Consider the following 17,375-nt stretch of genomic DNA (forward strand, 5'->3'; position numbering starts at 1 on the left):
CCTAGAGTCATGAAGACTTGAGTTTATCCAAGCCTTTTTACACATTGGAAAGTTGAAAAAGGCTAGAAATGGTGAGTGTCAAACATAATCACAAACCATAAAATTGAAATCTGAAAAGACAGGAAATGGCTGCTTACTGATATGAAAACCATATCAGATCATCTGTATAGTCAAAGCCATTAGCTGGATAGAACACAAGTAAAAATTATTAATAAAGAATCTAATTAGAAAAAGGACTGACAAGAAAATGTTATAAACAACTGCGATGCCTTCAGCCTATTGAAATGAAAGGTCAATGCCAAAGAATTGGAAATGAAAAAAGACAAAAATATTGACCTTGATTATCATCAATTCCTATAAGAATTGAACCAATGCAAAGTATGTGTCACAATCAAGCGGGAAAAAAAAAAAGCCTCAAAACTGTCTTAGCAACTACATGAACTTCTTACTAAGAAGAGAAAGATGGCAACCAAGACACCAGCAGTTAAGAACACTAATGAGGAGGATGGGAAACGATAATGAGTAACACTGCCTTATGAAACAGAGGAAAGCAGCAGAGGTACAAACTAGTATAAAGAAGGCTCAGAGCATCCATTCATCAAATTGGCAGGAAGACCCCAAATAAATGTTAAATGGAATGAATTTTCAACAATTCCATAATGATCCATTTTCATCATCAGAGTGATAGAAAAATACCATATTTGGACTCTACTATCACATTCATTGAAGTGCTATTGGAAGAAATAGAAATAGCAGTTAGGAACAAATTGAGAAGAGCAGCCAGGTCAGAGGAAGTGCGGACTACAGAAGACTATGGCAGAGGCCAAATAATCTTCAAAGTATTAATTCTTTCCAAGAATGAAGTGAAAGGTATTAAGAGAACAGAAAAATCATACATGTTACTGAAATTCAAAAAAGTTGACTGAGAGAGAGTGTCAACAGCTAAAGGTCCAGATGCCTACCTTCTCATCTTTGTGACATTTTTACGAGACTGATAGATATATATAATAAGAGTATCATCCATAAAAAATGAGAAAAGACAAACAGGCTTACAAAAATGATTCTCAGTTTGACTTCACAAATATTTGTTGACTATCTACACTGTGCTAGATGATGGAGATGCACAAACACTGCCCTTTTACTACCAAGGTTATGGCAACTCAAGAAATTGTAGGAGTATCATTGAACAGAAATGATGGAAGAGTTATGTCCAACATGAAATGTAAGTGAGGGAAATTAATGGACCATTCACTTGCTCCCTTGCTAGCCCTCCCTTTTAAAAAAAATATTAGAGGAAAGTCTCTGAGACTTTGGATATTTCCCCTATGAAGAATCTATGGAAGAATACGAGTGAGTGTTGCACAGGAGAAGACACAGATGGCCTATGATCTGAAGCAATGGAAGGAAATACCTGCATTAACAAGACCACAGATCCACTCAAGTATTGAAATGTATGTAGCTGCCAGCCTTCTCTGATGAAGTAAATGAAGCTGATAAGGGTCTTCTTCAGAGGTGAGATAAAGAGTAGAGAACAGCTAACATTTATAGCATTTTATCAGTTACAACTTGGGCATGAAATGTGGCATGAAAACTGTAGTTAACTACTAAGGTCAACTATTTTTTTCTTCAAAGACTTGGATAAAGACATAGATAGCATGCTTATCAAGATTGAATGGGGATACAAAGCAAAAAAAGGGTAGCTAGCATAACGGATGAGAGATTCAGGATCCAGAAAGATTTTGAAAGGACTGAAATAGTGGTCTGACATTTGATTGGTAACCTACTATGATTTTAGCATGACCTAGAAAGAGTATTTAATAGTATTGAATGCTTCAAGAGGTCAAAGAGAATGAGGAATGAGAAAAAGCCATCATATTTAGCAATTAAAAGATCATTGGTACTTCTGAAGAAAGCAATTTTAGTTGATTCAAGAAAAGAGAGGAGGCTGAAAATCTGGGCTGCTGAAAGGAGAGTGCATTGGATAGAATTTGTAAGACTTGAATTTAAATCTAGCTTCAGAAACTTAGTAGCTGTGTGACACTGGGCAAGATATTGAACCTGTCTGCTTCAATATCCTCAACTATAAAATAAGAACAATAATAGCACTAATGTCCCAAGACTGTTGAAAGGATCAAATGAGATATTTGTAAAGTCTTTAGCATGGTGCTTGGCACATAGTAAGTATTTAATAAATGTTTGTTTACTCCTTTCCTTCCTCCCTTTTCTCCTTCCCTTTTTCTTCCTCCCAGAAATGGGGAAATTCAGAAGAGGGTTTGGTTTGAGGTGAGAAAGAGAAAATAATGAGATCTTTGAGGCAGATTGCTACTAATTCATGCCTTCTTATCCTGTACTATTTATGCTTCCCTCTGAAAAAACTGGAAAGCAGTAGGAAGTCTCTTATCAATCACTGGGAGTGAAAAGAAGAGAGATAGAGTATGAGGACAGGTACCTAGATGGTGCAGTCAGAAAGATATGAGTTTAAAATCCAGCCTCAGACACTTATTAGTTGTGTGGCCTTGAGCAAGTCAATGAACCCTGTTTGCCTCCATTTCCACATCTGTAAAATGAGCTGGAGAAGGAAATGGCAAACCACTCCTAATATCTCTGCCAAGAAAACCACAATTGGGGTCACAAAATATCAGACATAATTGGAACAACTGAACAACAAAAGAAGCAGAGGGGAAAGAGTGTTAAATATTGTCTTTATAGCTATTTCTGGTGCCTGGTTTTTATATATATAATACATATTATATATAATAATAACCACCTAAAGGAGCTGATATCCAATGTAGAGGGGAAAGGTTGAGAGTTTGTACTGACAGGAGAATCAAGTTGCTGAAAAGGACAGAGTGGGGGAGTTTAAGGGGATGCTGCCTGGAGTCGAGGGTGCCGATAGTGGTTTTGAACCCAGTGATCAAATGGCATGTGTTCATATAGGCATGGGATCAATATTGTGTATTAGTTCCAAGGCAGAAGAACACTAAGGACTAAGCAAGAGGGGTTAAGTAATTTGCCCAGGATTACACAACTAGGAAATGTCTCAGGTCATATTTGAATCCAGGACCTCTAGTCTCTCGCTGTGGCTTTTTATCCACTGAGCAACCTAGCTGGCCCCAAAGTAATATTCTTAAAGTACAAGTCTAACCAAATGGCTCCTTACTTAAGTAACTTCCATGACTGTTTCCTCTAGGATTCAATACAAACTCTACTATTTGATATTGAAACCTCTTCACAGTCTTGCCTTCTCTGACTTATTGCCCAGTACTCCCTTTCAAAAATTCTGTAGTTCAGCCAAACTGGCCTATTTGCCATTCTTTACACACAGTCTTCCATCCCTTGTCTCTGACTGCACAGATAAGACTCCCATGTCTGGGATTCACTCCCTCCTGACTTTCACCTCTTAGAATCTCCAGAATCCTCCTTCACTTCTCAACTCAAGTACTACCTCTGGAAGAAACTCTCTGGATTCCTCCCCCCATCAAGATTGACCTTGTGTTTATATTGTGTCTTTTCTATTTACCCACATGTATACATGCCATGCTCTTTCATTTCTTGTCCTTATACAAGGCTAGTGTATCTGGCACATAGTAGGTGATTAGCAAATTAATAAAATAAATAAATAAATATCATAAATGCTGATTGACAGACTGTACAAAGCATTGTTATAGCAGAGATTCCCCCAGTGGATTCAGGGATTCCCTGATGCTCTGCAGCCTCTTCCCCAAACTCTGTGGATTAGGCCCTGCTCTCATAATAAAAACAGCAATAGATCTATTCTCTCTAAACTGACACTGCAGCTCAGCTGCCCACGCCAGAATTGGAGGAGGTTGTCGTCCCCTTCTTTTATAGGTACATAGAATCAGCAAGTTCCAGTGTAGCCAAAAAAGATCCCATCCAGAGGAATCTCATTCACATTAAATTCAGGGTAAATCCCCGCCAGGAGAGGTTAGACATTATTGACTGGCACTGTATTAAGGGGCTCTTGGGATCTGAGAGTGAGATAAGGAATACACAGACCTGTAATATGTTCATATATGTGGGGGTTTGGCCTGGCATAAGGGGTCCTAGCCCTGTGATACTCTGATTCTACCATTTCAAGCCCATTAGGTTCACCAGGAAAGACATCCAAATTCCACACATATTTTGCTATTTACAATAGCTTACTGTAAAGAGACACCAACAGTAGATCAGAACAGAACTCAAGTAGATAAGAGAGATCCATATGATCACACATGTGCACACACACACTTATGTGTATATATACACACTTGCTTATTTATATGTGTTGTATTAACACTTATTAATTAAATTAATTCCATTATGATCATTAATAGTGGTACTTAATACATATACCAAGAAATGCATTAAGTACTAAAGATACAAAGACAAAGGTGACATAGTCCCCGCCCTCAAGTTTACAATGAGATTATATTCTAACCACATAGACAATGCACACATATTATTTATATAATATACACACATACATGTGTGCACAATATAATATGTATCTAATTATATAGACACAGTACAAACAGACACAAAATTCCATGTAGGCATACATAGATAACACATTTCCATGTTACATATAGATACATGCAATACATGTAAGCATATATCATTATTTTATGTGTGTTGATGTGTTCCCTGTGATTGATTTGTTTACCATCCTTTCTCAGTCTGATTGTATATATTGAACACATACAGATGGAATATGTGCTGTTGTCGTTCAGTTGTTTCAGTTATGTCCAATCTCCATGACTCCATTTGGGAGTTTTCTTGGCAAAAATCCTGGAGTTGTTTGCTCTTTCCTTCTCCAGCTCATTTCATAGATTAGGAATAATCTATAGAAAATATAGGAAATTGAGGCAAACTGGGTTAAGTGTCTGGTCCAGAGCCACAGGGATAATAAGTGTCTGAGACCAGATTTGAACTCAGGAAGATGAATCTTCTCCCTTTCAGGCCTGGCCCTCCATCTATTGTATTCTGTAGCTGATCTATAATACACATAAATATCTAGAATAATTATTTCTGTATCTATAATATGTGCATGTATATACTTATACACATGCATGTATGTAAGAGATGTATCTACATCCATATCTATCTCTCACATCCATGTGTGTGTGTGTTGTCTCTCTGGGTAGAATATAATTTCCTCGAGGGTGAGCAGGGATTGTTTCACATTGATAGTACTTAGCACTTTTCTGTCAATTAGTTGAAGATGTGTGTGTATGTATGTAAACATGTATATACTGTATATTTCTCAATCATATATAACATTTAATATACTTATTGTATTTAAAGAGATACACATACATACTTGCAGAGTATCGCAGAAATCTTAGAGAAGTTTTAAAATTTCACATTTTAAAACTGTCCTAAGACTCTGTGTGTGTGTATGTGTGTGTGTGTGTAAGAATACATGGACTATATACAAAATGAAGGTATTTCAGGGAGGGAGAGAGGGAAGGCACGAGCAGCTGGGGATCAGGAAAGTCCTCATAGAGAAGGAGGTACTTGAGCTGTACTGAGGTAGAGGCAGAATATACATAGCTCACATTCATAGATAATCCTCTCATCTTATTTTAGCCTTAACCTTATGGCCGGGCATAACTAGGACTAATGACTAGAAGTTAGAAGGATGCAGACTTCAGCTATTCATAAGAACCTCCTAACACTGAACACTGTTCAAAGATGGAATGGGCTGCTTCATGGAGTAATAAATTTCCCTCTCACTAGTTATTCAGGTTCAGGCTATGTGACAATAGAAAGTAGTCTAGTGGTGAATGGGAGGCTGAACCTCCAAGGTGACCTCTTAGTTCAGAAAACTCAGGAATTCTGCGATTCAACAGCCTTTCTCCCTCATCAAAGCTGCCTACAAGAAACAAAAAGAATCAATTTGTTTACTCTCCTTTCCTAGTCTTATTTTATATATACATGTCTATAGATACATATAGACATACATATGCACATATATGTATGTGTCTGTGTCAAAAAAGACCTATGTTTAAATCTAACATCTAACATTTAGTAGCTGTCTTACCATGAGAAAGTTACTTAATCTCTCTGAGCTTTGACTTCCTAATTTATAAAATGGAGATAATACAGACCCTAACCCCACAGGGTTGCTCTAAGGGTCAAGTGAGAAAATGAAATAAAGACTTTGTAATCTAAGGTTATATATAAATGTCAATTATTACTATTACACAATCAAATGACCAAAAGGCAAGAACTTAGAAAACTAAAGGACAAGTACAAGCCATAGCTATTCTACATATTCCATAATTAACTGTATATATAACTAATACTTAACTCTATAAGATTCCATTTGAAAATTCTTTATATACAGGAAACTTTATTTAACTAGGTAATATTGAAGAAAGCCCACAAAAAATATTTCTGGAATTAAAATCAAACAGTCCACCCATCTATCCATTTATCCATTCATCCAACCATCAAGCTATCTATTGATCTATCTTTCTATTTATCCATTCACCTTTACATCCATCCATCTGCCTATCAATTTATCTACCTACCTATCTATTCATGCATCCATCTCTCTCTCTCTCTCTCTCTCTCTCTCTCTCTCTCTCTCTCTCTCTCTCTCTATCTATCTATCTACCTGTCTGTCCATTCATCTGTCTGTCTCTGACTATATATATATATATATGTATATATATATAATGCATGTGATAAGTATTTCATATATTATATATAATTTTCAAAACACTGATCACAGTTATATGTATGTGGGAAAGTTCCTTCACAGGCTGTGGGAAAATAGGCACACTAATGTACTCTTGGTAGAGCTGTGAATTGGCCCAGACATTCTAGAAAGCAATTTGGAACTGTGCCTCCAAAGACACTAAACTGTGCATATCCTTTGACCCAGCAATACCACAAGGACTATACCTCATGGAGATCAAATAAAGAGGAAAAGAATACATTTGCATAAAAATATTTTTAGCAGCTATTTTGTTATAGCAAAGAACTAAAGATTAAAGAACATCCATCAATTGGGGAATGTTTAGACAAATTACACTATGTGTATATAATGGAATATCATTTTACTATAAAAATGATGAAATGGAGAGGTTAAGAGACATTAGAGGAAACCAGCATGAACCGATAGATAGTAAAGTGAGAAGGAAAAAAAAAACTTTGAAAGACTTAAGTCTGACCAGTGCAATTACTAACTATGAGTACTGATGATTGAAGACGAAGCATGTAACCCATCCTCTGACAGAAGCAATTTGCAATAGAAGACATACATTTTCAGATATGGCCAAAGGGATTTGTTTTGCATGACTAAGCTATGAATATCTGTTACAAGGGTTTTATTTTTCTTTCTGTAAATGAATGGCAGTAGGTGGGAGAGATAGAAAAATAAGGATAAAGTGGGTCAGGGGAAGAAAAGAGCATTGTTGAAACATCTTTTTTTTTTTTAATGCATAGGAGAAAACAGAAGAGAGGTCAGAAAGAGCTAGACAAGTAGTACAGCTTTTAAAGTTACATATTGAATTTATTATATATTTAAACTAAAAAAGAAGCTATAGTCTATATATGAACATGTTAGTTTTATTATTTTTGTTTTATTATTTATTATTTTTAAGATTATAAAAACACAATAAAAAAGTGTAGAAAGGTAGCTATTTGGCATTCTGGATATAATTTTGGACCTAGAGATAGGAAGATCTGAATTCAAATTCAACTTACTGACTGTGTGACCCCTGAAAAGTCACTTAATCTCTCAGCCTCGTTTTCTTCATCCATAAAATGGGAATGATAATAGCATTCCCAAAGTTGCTGTGAAGATAAAATAAGAAAATATTTATAAAGTGATTTGTAAGCCTTAAACTAATATAGAGCTAACTACTATTAGTAGTTTAAAAAAAAGAAATTATTTATCTATAAAATGGGATTAATAATATTTATATTACTCCACCTGGCTGCTGTGAGGAACATCCATTATAAATGTTAAAATACAAAGTTTTCATTAGTGAAAGAGAACTGGATTCTACACTATAGAACAGTATTGGCTAAGGTGTGGTATGTGTGCAGATCTGGCACTCAGGGAGCTGCTCTGTTCCCTCTCCTACCAGCACCTGAGTATATTTTTTTGCATGCCCTGCATCTCTGTCCAGCTGCCCAAAGCAAGCACTTCCTCTTTCTTTTCTCTATAGTAATGCAGGGGCTCATAGAGAGCTTGAATTTTCCCTCTGGGCACTTGAACTTGAAAAAGGTTCACCAATGCTGTTTTAGAATATTTTTTTTTGGTGAGCTCTTCTCTATAGGCTAGTGGTGGTGAACCTATTTTAAAGACTGAGTGCCTAAACTGCAACCCTCATGCTGCATGTGAGCCACCCCTTACCACAGACAGGGGAGGGAGGAAGCACTCCCATTGGGCTGCTGGACAGAGATACAGGTGATGTGAGAAATGTCCCCAGGCATGCATGGAGAGTGGGAAGGGAGCAGCCCCCTCTGGCACATGTGCCATAGGCTTGCCAACACAACTGTTGGTTATTTAAAACATCCATTCTTGAAGCTTGACTGATGTGGGGCTACCATGATAGCCCTTAACCCTAATCCAGAGGGTTTACTTCTACCCTGTCTTTCAGAGTCCTCTCCAAGCAGTCCAACCTCTCTCCTTTAGCTAAGCCTACCCTCTTAGAATCCTCTCTTCTCTATCATCTCTCTGAAGGGAGGAGTTTTGTATGTAGGTGATGGGGAGCTCCCTCTCATCATAATTTAACTATTCCTGTCATTGGAATATTCCCTGCTATGCTGGCACCTTCTCTTTCCCAAAGAATTGTCCTCAATTTTAGTAATAAGCAGAGGCACAAATGGAAGTCAGTTCAAGTTTGGTGATATGACTAAGCTTTAAGATTTGAAATTTGTTGTTTAATTCCATTTTACATAGTCTCACATACTTAACCATTATTAGCTACAAAATAACACATCTTTTCCTTGCCTTTCCCATCTTATATAGCAATTTGAAATAAATTATTTATTAAACACTTGGTTTTTCTCTTTTTTTATTATTATGCTGGAAAATTTTTAAAGAACATGGATTATTACATGTTCATAGCTCTTCATTATACTTATGCTATTTTCTTTATATTTGCTTTTTTTCAGAGCACATATTTTCTAGAAATTTGCAAGGATATCCTAATGAAAAGTATTCAATACTTGATTCAGTCTATGAATCAAATCCAGGTCCAACAGGGTCTCTCTAATAAAACAAAAATCAAACAAAAATGCTAACACGAGAAAATTTACTGTTGAAAACAAAATTATCATAATGAGTAGTCTGTGTGCCACAATTTTCCGTTTTATTTGTAGGATAAAGATAGGTGAATCTTATGAGGATCATTTGCTTTGTGTTTTGTGAATTAACTTATAGGAAAGATCATTTTGACATATATGTTGGGAGTAGAAATGCCCTCCACCCATCAGGCCTGATTATAACTTAGGGTCTTAAGAGATTTGCCAAGAGTTCAGTGAGGTTAAATAACTTGCATAATTCTACAATAAGGCCAAAGGGAAGTATGTGAACCCTTTCTCTCTTAAATCCATCTGCTGCATAGCTGCCAAATTGTAAGGGATAGGGGATATAGTCTCTCTACCCAACTCAATTGTTGTGGTGACAGAATATACTCCCAGTTGATATGGTTTTGATACAACAAGGGGTTAAGGACTTATAATACCTTTGGGAGATTTAAATAAAGTTACTTAATTGAATCAAAAGGTGAAATGTGATTGGATGAATGAGTGAATCAGCTATACTTCTGGAGCTTCAAATAGCTACTAAGACCTAGAGACTGTTGTAGTTGATGGGGTGCCTGACCTGCAGCCATGAAGACTCTTCTTCCTGAATTAAAATCTAGCCTCAGATACTTATTAGCTTTGTCACCCTGGGCAAGTTACTTAACCCTTTTGCCTCAGTTTCCTCATCTGTAGAAGAAGCTAGAGAAAGAAATATTCTTGCCAGGAAAACCCCAAATGCCGTCACAAAGAGTTGGACATGACAGAAAAACGACTAGACAACAACAAAACAGACTGAGAGGTAGTTGAAGAGAAAGTCAATTATTACATCTACTGGAATTCCTAGTGTGGGATATTTGAGCTTGTAGAATACTTAACAAGACCTGTGCTGAGTATTTTTAGTGTGTGTGTGTGTGTGTGTGTGTGTGTGTGTGTGTGTGTGTGTGTGTGTGTATTGAATATCTTTTTTGTTGTTTCTAAGCTTCAGCATTAAATGAGACTTGGGCTGCTGAGACCTTAGTTAAATAATGTCATGTACTCCTGCAACATCTGCTTTGGGATAACGACGCAAAAGGCTGGTAAAGAGAAGAGTGATGTCGATTGATTTAATCTCAAAACTTTTTACTTAAAGTAACAATGACTCATCTAAATTTTGTGTTGGTTTTTTTAAAATTAATTAATTAAGAATATTTTTTCATGGTTACATGATTCATGTTCTTTCCCTCCCTTCTTCCCTCCCCCCCCTCCCAGAGCTGACAGGCAATTTTACTGGGTTATACATGTATCATTATTCAAAACCCATGTCCATATTATTAATATTTGCAATAGAGTGATTATTTAAAGACAACATCCCCAATCATAACCCCATCAAACCACATGATCAGTCCTATTTTTTCTTCTGCATTTCTGCTCCCACAGTTCATTCTTTGGATGTGGATAGTGTTCTTTCTCACAAATTCCTCTGGATTGTCCTGGGTCATTGCATTGCTGCTAGTAGAAAAGTCTATTACATTCAGTTGTGCCACAGTGTATCCGTCTCTGTGTACAATGTTCTCCTGGTTCCACTCCTTTCACTTTGCATCAGTTCCTGGAGGTTGTTCCAGTTCACATGGAATTCCTCCAGTTCATTATTCCTTTCAGCACAATAGTATTCCATCACCAACATATACCACAATTTATTCAGCCATTCCCCAACTGATGGACACCCCCTCATTTTCCAATTTTTTGCCACTATAAAAATGTGGCTATAAATATTTTTGTACAAGTCTTTTTCCTTATTATCTCTTTGGTGTACAAATCCAGCAGTGGTATGACTGGGTCAAAGGGTAGGCATTCTTTTAAAGCCCTTTGGGCATAGTTTCAAATTGCCCTCCAAACCAATTGGACCAATTTACAATTCTACCAGCAGTGTATTAGTGTCCCAATTTTGCCATATCACCTCCAATATTTATCAATTTCCTTTGTTGCCATATTGACCAATCTGCTAGGTGTGAGTTGGTACCTCAGAGTTGTTTTAATTTGCATTTATCTAATCAGGAGGGATTTAGAACAATTTTTCATGTGCTTATTGATAGTTTTGATTTCATCCTGTGAAAACTGCCTATTCATGTCTCTTGCCCATTTGTCAATTGGGGAATGGCTTGATTTTTTTGTAAATTTGACTTGGTTCCTTACATATTTGGGAAATTAAGCCTTTGTCAACGAGTTTTGTTATAAAAATGTTGTCCCAGTTTGTTGTTTTCCTTCTAATTTTGGTTGCATTGGTTTTGTTTGTACAAACCCCTTTAAATTTGATATCATCAAAGTCATTCATTTTATATTTTGCAATGTTCTTTATTTCTTGGTTGGTCTTAAGTTCTTTCCTTTCCCACAGATCTGACAGGTATACTGTTCTATGTTCACCTTCACCTAATTTATTTATGATTTCATAATTTTTTTTTCATATTTAAGTCATTTGCCCATTTTGAATTTATCTTGGTATAGGGTATAAGATATTGATCTAAACCCAATTTTTCCCATGCTGTTTTCCAATTTTCCCAGGAATTTTTATCAAATAGTGAGTTCTTGTCCCAAAAGTTGGGATCTTTGGGTTTACCGAACACTAGCTTATTGAGGCCATTTATCCCTAGTCTATTCCATTGATCCATCCTTCTGTCTCTTAGCTAGTACCATATTGTTTTGATGACCACTGCTTTATAGTACAGTTTAAGATATGGTACTGCTAGGCCTCCATCCTTCACATTTTTTCATTATTTCCTTTGATATTATTGATCTCTTGTTTTTCCAAATGAACTTTGTATAATTTTTTCTAATTCTATAACAAAGTTTTTTGGTAGTTTGGTAGGTATGGCATTGAATAAATAGATTAATTTGGGTAGGATTGTCATTTTAGTTCATCCTACCCAGGAACAATTAATGTTTTTCCAGTTATTTAGATCTAGTTTTAAATGTGTGAAAAAGTGTTTTGTAGTTGTGTTCATATAATTCCTGTGTTTGTCTTGGTAGATAAATTCCTAAACATTTAATATTGTCTATAGTGATTTTAAATGGAGTTTCTCTTTCTTGTACCCTGTAACTTTGCTAAAGTTGTTAATTATTTTCACCAGCTATCATCCACATTTTTACAGAAATGAAGATATGATATAGGCGAGTGATAAATGTGAATTCAGAGCAGCAGCTGGTAGAACAAGGGGTGATGACTGTTTTTTCATTACAGACACTAATTGAATTGGTAATTCTGACTAAGCAGAGCAACAACTCATAATCCATGAAAATAATATCCAACACTGTATGGTCAATAAAGAAGGTAAACAGCAGGAAATAAGTTGGCCCCCTCAGTTGATATATACTATTCATGAAGGTGATTGGATTTTATGAGACAAAATAAATTGTTTTCTTTCTAAGAATTCTTAAAATTGCATATTGATTATGATAGTGAGAAACATGGGACTATATGGGAAGCTCATGTATGCTGTAGTGGTGAAGAGCTATGCTTGGAGTCAGGAGTCTGGGGTTCAGATCCTGCCTATAGTCCTTATAGGCTATTTGCCTTTGAAAAAATTATGTAACGTCTCTGAACCTCAATATTTATATCAATAAAATAGGTATAATAATACCTTAAGTTATCAGTCTCACAGGAGTATTATGAGGCTTAAAAGAGATAATATATATGAAGTATTTTGCAAAACTTAAAGTACCATTGAACTCTAGAATTAAATTAAATTGACAAATTTACAAAAATTAACAAAGAAATAGAAGACTTACAATCTGTAGAGATGAAGAGAACATATAAACCTATGAAATAAAGTATCTTTAAAGTGCTGAAGTGTGGGGCTATAAATTTATTTATTTTTATTAAAGTTGGGGGTCCAGAAACCCGAGTCCTAGTATTCATTTTGCTTTTGATTATGAAAAAAAAAAAGTAAATCAATCAAGCATTTACTACAGGTCAGCCAAACTTCTTATTGCTCCTCATTCAAATAAGACAGCACATCTCCTATCCCTGAAGATGTCCCTCTTCCTCCCCACACCATGCCCACTAGGTAAAAGTGTTCTATGCCCCTAATTCAATAATTAGTCCTGGACTTCTGGAATAAAACAATCACTCACACCATCAAAAATGAATAACAAGACGATGCCTTTTTGAGATGAGACTATCTTGTTCAGTTGATCAATCAAGGGCTTTAGACCATGCTCCAAGAAGTATTTGATCAGTTTGGAGGGGCTCAAAGCCATTAAATGAAATGAAGTGTTGCTGCGCAAGACAGATATTGGGATTGGCTGAAGATGGCAGTCTCGTTGTGGCTTTTGTATGAAAAGACAAGCTATTTCAGATTAGAACATTCAGGACCCTGGCTGCTAAAGGAGAAAGTAACTTTATTAAAGATGCTGAGAAGATTTACTTAGGGGAAGAAGAGGAAATAAGAGCGTCTCTCTCTTCTTCCCTTCTTACTTTCAAGAAGACCTTGTAAATTGCAAAATGTTGGAGAATCTGGATTTCTCACTGATATTCTAACAGCATTCCCAGAATAGCTGAGAGTAGTCCCTGCATCTGCAGCTGAGGACAAACTAGATATATGGAGAAAAGGCATCTTCAGGCCTCTACAAGGATCCTAGAAAAAAGCTATACCATAACTAAGGATAACTTCATGAGACCCCCATGAGGGGGAGTAAAGGACTTCTAACAACCAAAAGCAGTGAGTTATCTTTTGCCACATTGTGTATTCAAAGCTTGTGTTCATTTTTTCCTAGATTCTGAATGTACTTGTTGAAGAATATGTCACAATTGTTGGGGGTATATTTGTACCAATTATTCTAACCATACTTGCTTAATAAATATCTCCCTCTAAAAGCTAATTAAATCTGGCGAAGTGATATCAACTGTTAATCACACTGATGAAGACTCATGATCTCCAATAACCAGACATCACTCCTTCCAATCCCTCAGTTTCCCCTAGGACCCTAAAAGAACAAGCATAGGACCCAGTCCCCAGGGCATTTGCTGTAACTGGAATGCACTCCATTATAAACCTTTGTCCCTTAACATCCTTAAGCTTCCTTCAAGGCTCCACTTAAATATCATCTTCTTCATGAAGATTTTTCTGATTATCTGTCACTCAGGTCTTCCTCCTGCCCATTATATTGTATCAACTAGGCACCGTGCATAGTGCTGGAAAGAAAAAGAAAGTTAAAATATAAGTAGGAAGTCCTCCATAGGAAGATCTTAAGTGTTTCTGGATCTGTGTCCTTATTTATAAAATTTGGAGCAAGGTAATTTCTTAAGATCCTTTTCATCTCTCAAATCCATTCCTGTTATTTTTTTAGGTTTCTATTAGGTACATTTTATAATTACAGTAACCAGTGATTAGTCAGCAATGCTATTTGCTAACATGGAACTCTCAGCAAATGAAAGTGACTCATAGAAAGTTGAACTTAGAACACATCCCCAAAATGATCAAAAGGATTTCAGTACTGATCTGATTCTTTACCACAAGCTGCACTATTTAGTGTACAATGCAAACTTCTCCTCTGGAAGAGCAAATTTGGAAGAAAGATAAATTCTTTTGAGAAATTCTTATCACTAGTGTGTATTGAATTGACATTTTTTTTCCTTCCTCCATTCTTTGTATGCATCTTCTGTTTGCTTGAGCATAACCCAGAAAGGGTGTTCTGGCCATATCATGTTTTAAAGGAAATTGTGGTCTTCACATCATCAGTTCAAGTTTTAAGACTCCTACCACATGAGAGTGTAAGGCTTGCAGTTGTGTAAATCATGATTTTAAAGCTGTGGAAATAAACCTTGAGGTTTTTTCGAGGTTTTCTTTAATAAATGGAATTAAGGGAAAGGAAGTGAAGCTTTGAGAATTAAGAGTGAAGACTGGGAAAGGCAGAAGTTCTTTTGTCCCTCCTCTCCCTCCTTTTTTGCTAAGGTACAGAAAAACAGATGCCCTATTGGTTGTACAAGTCTCCACTGAGAAAACATTACCAGCCATAACTTTTCAAAAGTTGATAAAAATGACACATCAATTAGGAGCTATACCTGGCCCATGCCCCTATCTCCAAAGAAGATAGTCAGGAGCAGCTTTCAGACTGTGTACTGGGATGTGGCAGCAGGAAGTCAGGATTCTATTTTTCCAACTTTCGGAGGTTTTTCTGATCTGCTAGAAAGGTGTAATATAGTGTATTTACACACAACCTAGCTCCCTTTCTAGGCTATGTTGGCATTACAAAACTTTGGAAGCTGCAACAAACCACAGTAGCTAATTCAATGAGTCAGAGGACATTCTTTGTGGAAGGACTGCGGGTAGGTGATAGAGGGTTTTGTTGGTTACCCCAGGATTGATTCCCCCCTTGTTTTTTATTAAACTATGGGTAGGGAGGGATGATACCTAGAGTGAATCTAGGAAATCTGGGAGTAGTGCCGGGATTTATGATCTATTTTGGGAGGGGGAGGGGTGGAGATACACGCAAACCTTTTTCATGATCCTAGGACCAGCTTAGAGCAACAGTTGGGGAAGGTAAGTTATTAGGCAAGCGACAGAGGTATCCTAGGTGTGCTCCCTGCCAAAGACTGACAGAAAGGGGAACCGGGGAGAGAAAAAATTGGGGGTGGGGAGGGAGAGGGGAGAGGGGGAGAGAGCGCTCCCAAACAGCGCATTGAGTGACTGAGTGTGATGGGTTGAGTAGGGGGAGAGATACCCGGCACCCACAGGGATGAAGCACCAAAGCTTGACCCCGAATTGTGTTTTGTCTTGCAGTTGCTGAATTTATGTGATTCGGTGAAGGAGGATGCACTGAAGGTGATTTCAGCCTTTAACATCCCTCACAGCTCCATCCACGCCCCGATCGCTGGCATTCCCAATCCCAGAGCAGCTTGGGCATTTTACCCTCCACCCCAGCCTCAAGAGCAGTCGAAGTCGGCTGGGAAAGGAATGGACCACCAGCGACCCAAATTTGGAGCCAAATTATAAAGCGTGTTGTTTTTGGTGTTATGTTTGCAGTCTCCACGGTGGTTCATTTCACAGAATCAGGAAGCTTTACCAGGAAAACAATCCCATTAGGTCCATGCTTGATCACTTGACCCCTGCAAAAATAGAAAAGGCACAAACCCGGGCCAGGCAATGAAGGCATGGGGCCGCTGGGGTCTTTGACTATAGCTGTCTTTCAACGGGGTCACTGCGGCCAAGGCAGGCAAGAAGCATGAAACTGATTGCTGATGGGTTTGGACTGGAGTCTCCAGGGAATGAAAGGAGTGGGTCCAGTGTGGGGTAGAGGTGGGGATGGAGGTGGAAAGTTCTGTTCGGGAAAGGACTTCCAGTCTTGTCTCTGCTAGCAGAGCAGACTCTGCTGCCCCAGCCATACCGTTTCACTGCCCGCATTGAGGTCTCCCCGGAAGGAACCGCCCGAAGCCGGGAGATGAGTTGTCCTTGCCTGATTCTGCAGGTTTAAAGTCAAAGGGATCCATCCTCACAGAGGGGATTCCCCCTGATAGGAGTAAGTCAAATTCTGAGGGATTCGGGGAAAGCTGGTAAAATGCAAACAAACCCACCCGGTTCCCCTCCCTTCTAACCCCTGCCCCAGCCAGCCTAAGCAGTTAGTTGTCTCAGTGAGTCAGACCCACTTGGCTTCTTATAAGGAAATGCCCCAGAGATGACTGACTGATAACATCTTTTGGAATTTTACTCCGAGGAGATCTTAAAGCAAATGCTCTGAAGTCCAGGAAAACCAGACCAGTCCTCAGATCTATTTATCAAACCATGCAAACAACTTCTGGAAAGGGAAAGGAGAGAATTTAGAAACACATTTTAAAACATTTTTACCACATAATGTTTTTAATCTGTCGAGTAGAAACATATGTAAAAAGTTTAATAAAGAAATAAAAACAAAGGGCATGGTGTTCTCGGTCCCTTTAGATATCCAAGTAGAGAATACTGGTTGGCGTTTATGATGATTTCAATCTAACAAGATCATCAAAGTTGAGTTGGGGTCCTGAAACACAAGAACATTTGCACTCAAAATTCTAGTATTAGGATTTTGATTTTCTTACTTTATGGACAAAATATCCACCTTCTACGCTTTCTGCCATGTGCTTCCATGTCCTCAACAACCAA

General features: G+C 37.4%; 1 protein-coding gene across 2 annotated transcripts in view; it reads left to right on the forward strand.

Moving 5' to 3' along the window:
* ACOXL (acyl-CoA oxidase like) overlaps positions 1–17,151 on the forward strand; it is a 627,156-nt gene extending 610,005 nt beyond the window's left edge. For both annotated transcript variants that reach the window (XM_056813765.1, XM_056813764.1), the window contains one exon: positions 16,023–17,151. In XM_056813765.1, coding sequence (XP_056669743.1) covers positions 16,023–16,235 — 213 coding nt within the window. In that variant the 3' untranslated portion in view covers positions 16,236–17,151. The remainder of the gene's footprint in view (positions 1–16,022) is intronic.
* Positions 17,152–17,375: the final 224 nt, after the last annotated feature.

This window comes from Monodelphis domestica, chromosome 1 (genome assembly GCF_027887165.1).
Source record: "Monodelphis domestica isolate mMonDom1 chromosome 1, mMonDom1.pri, whole genome shotgun sequence".
Taxonomy (NCBI): domain Eukaryota; kingdom Metazoa; phylum Chordata; class Mammalia; order Didelphimorphia; family Didelphidae; genus Monodelphis; species Monodelphis domestica.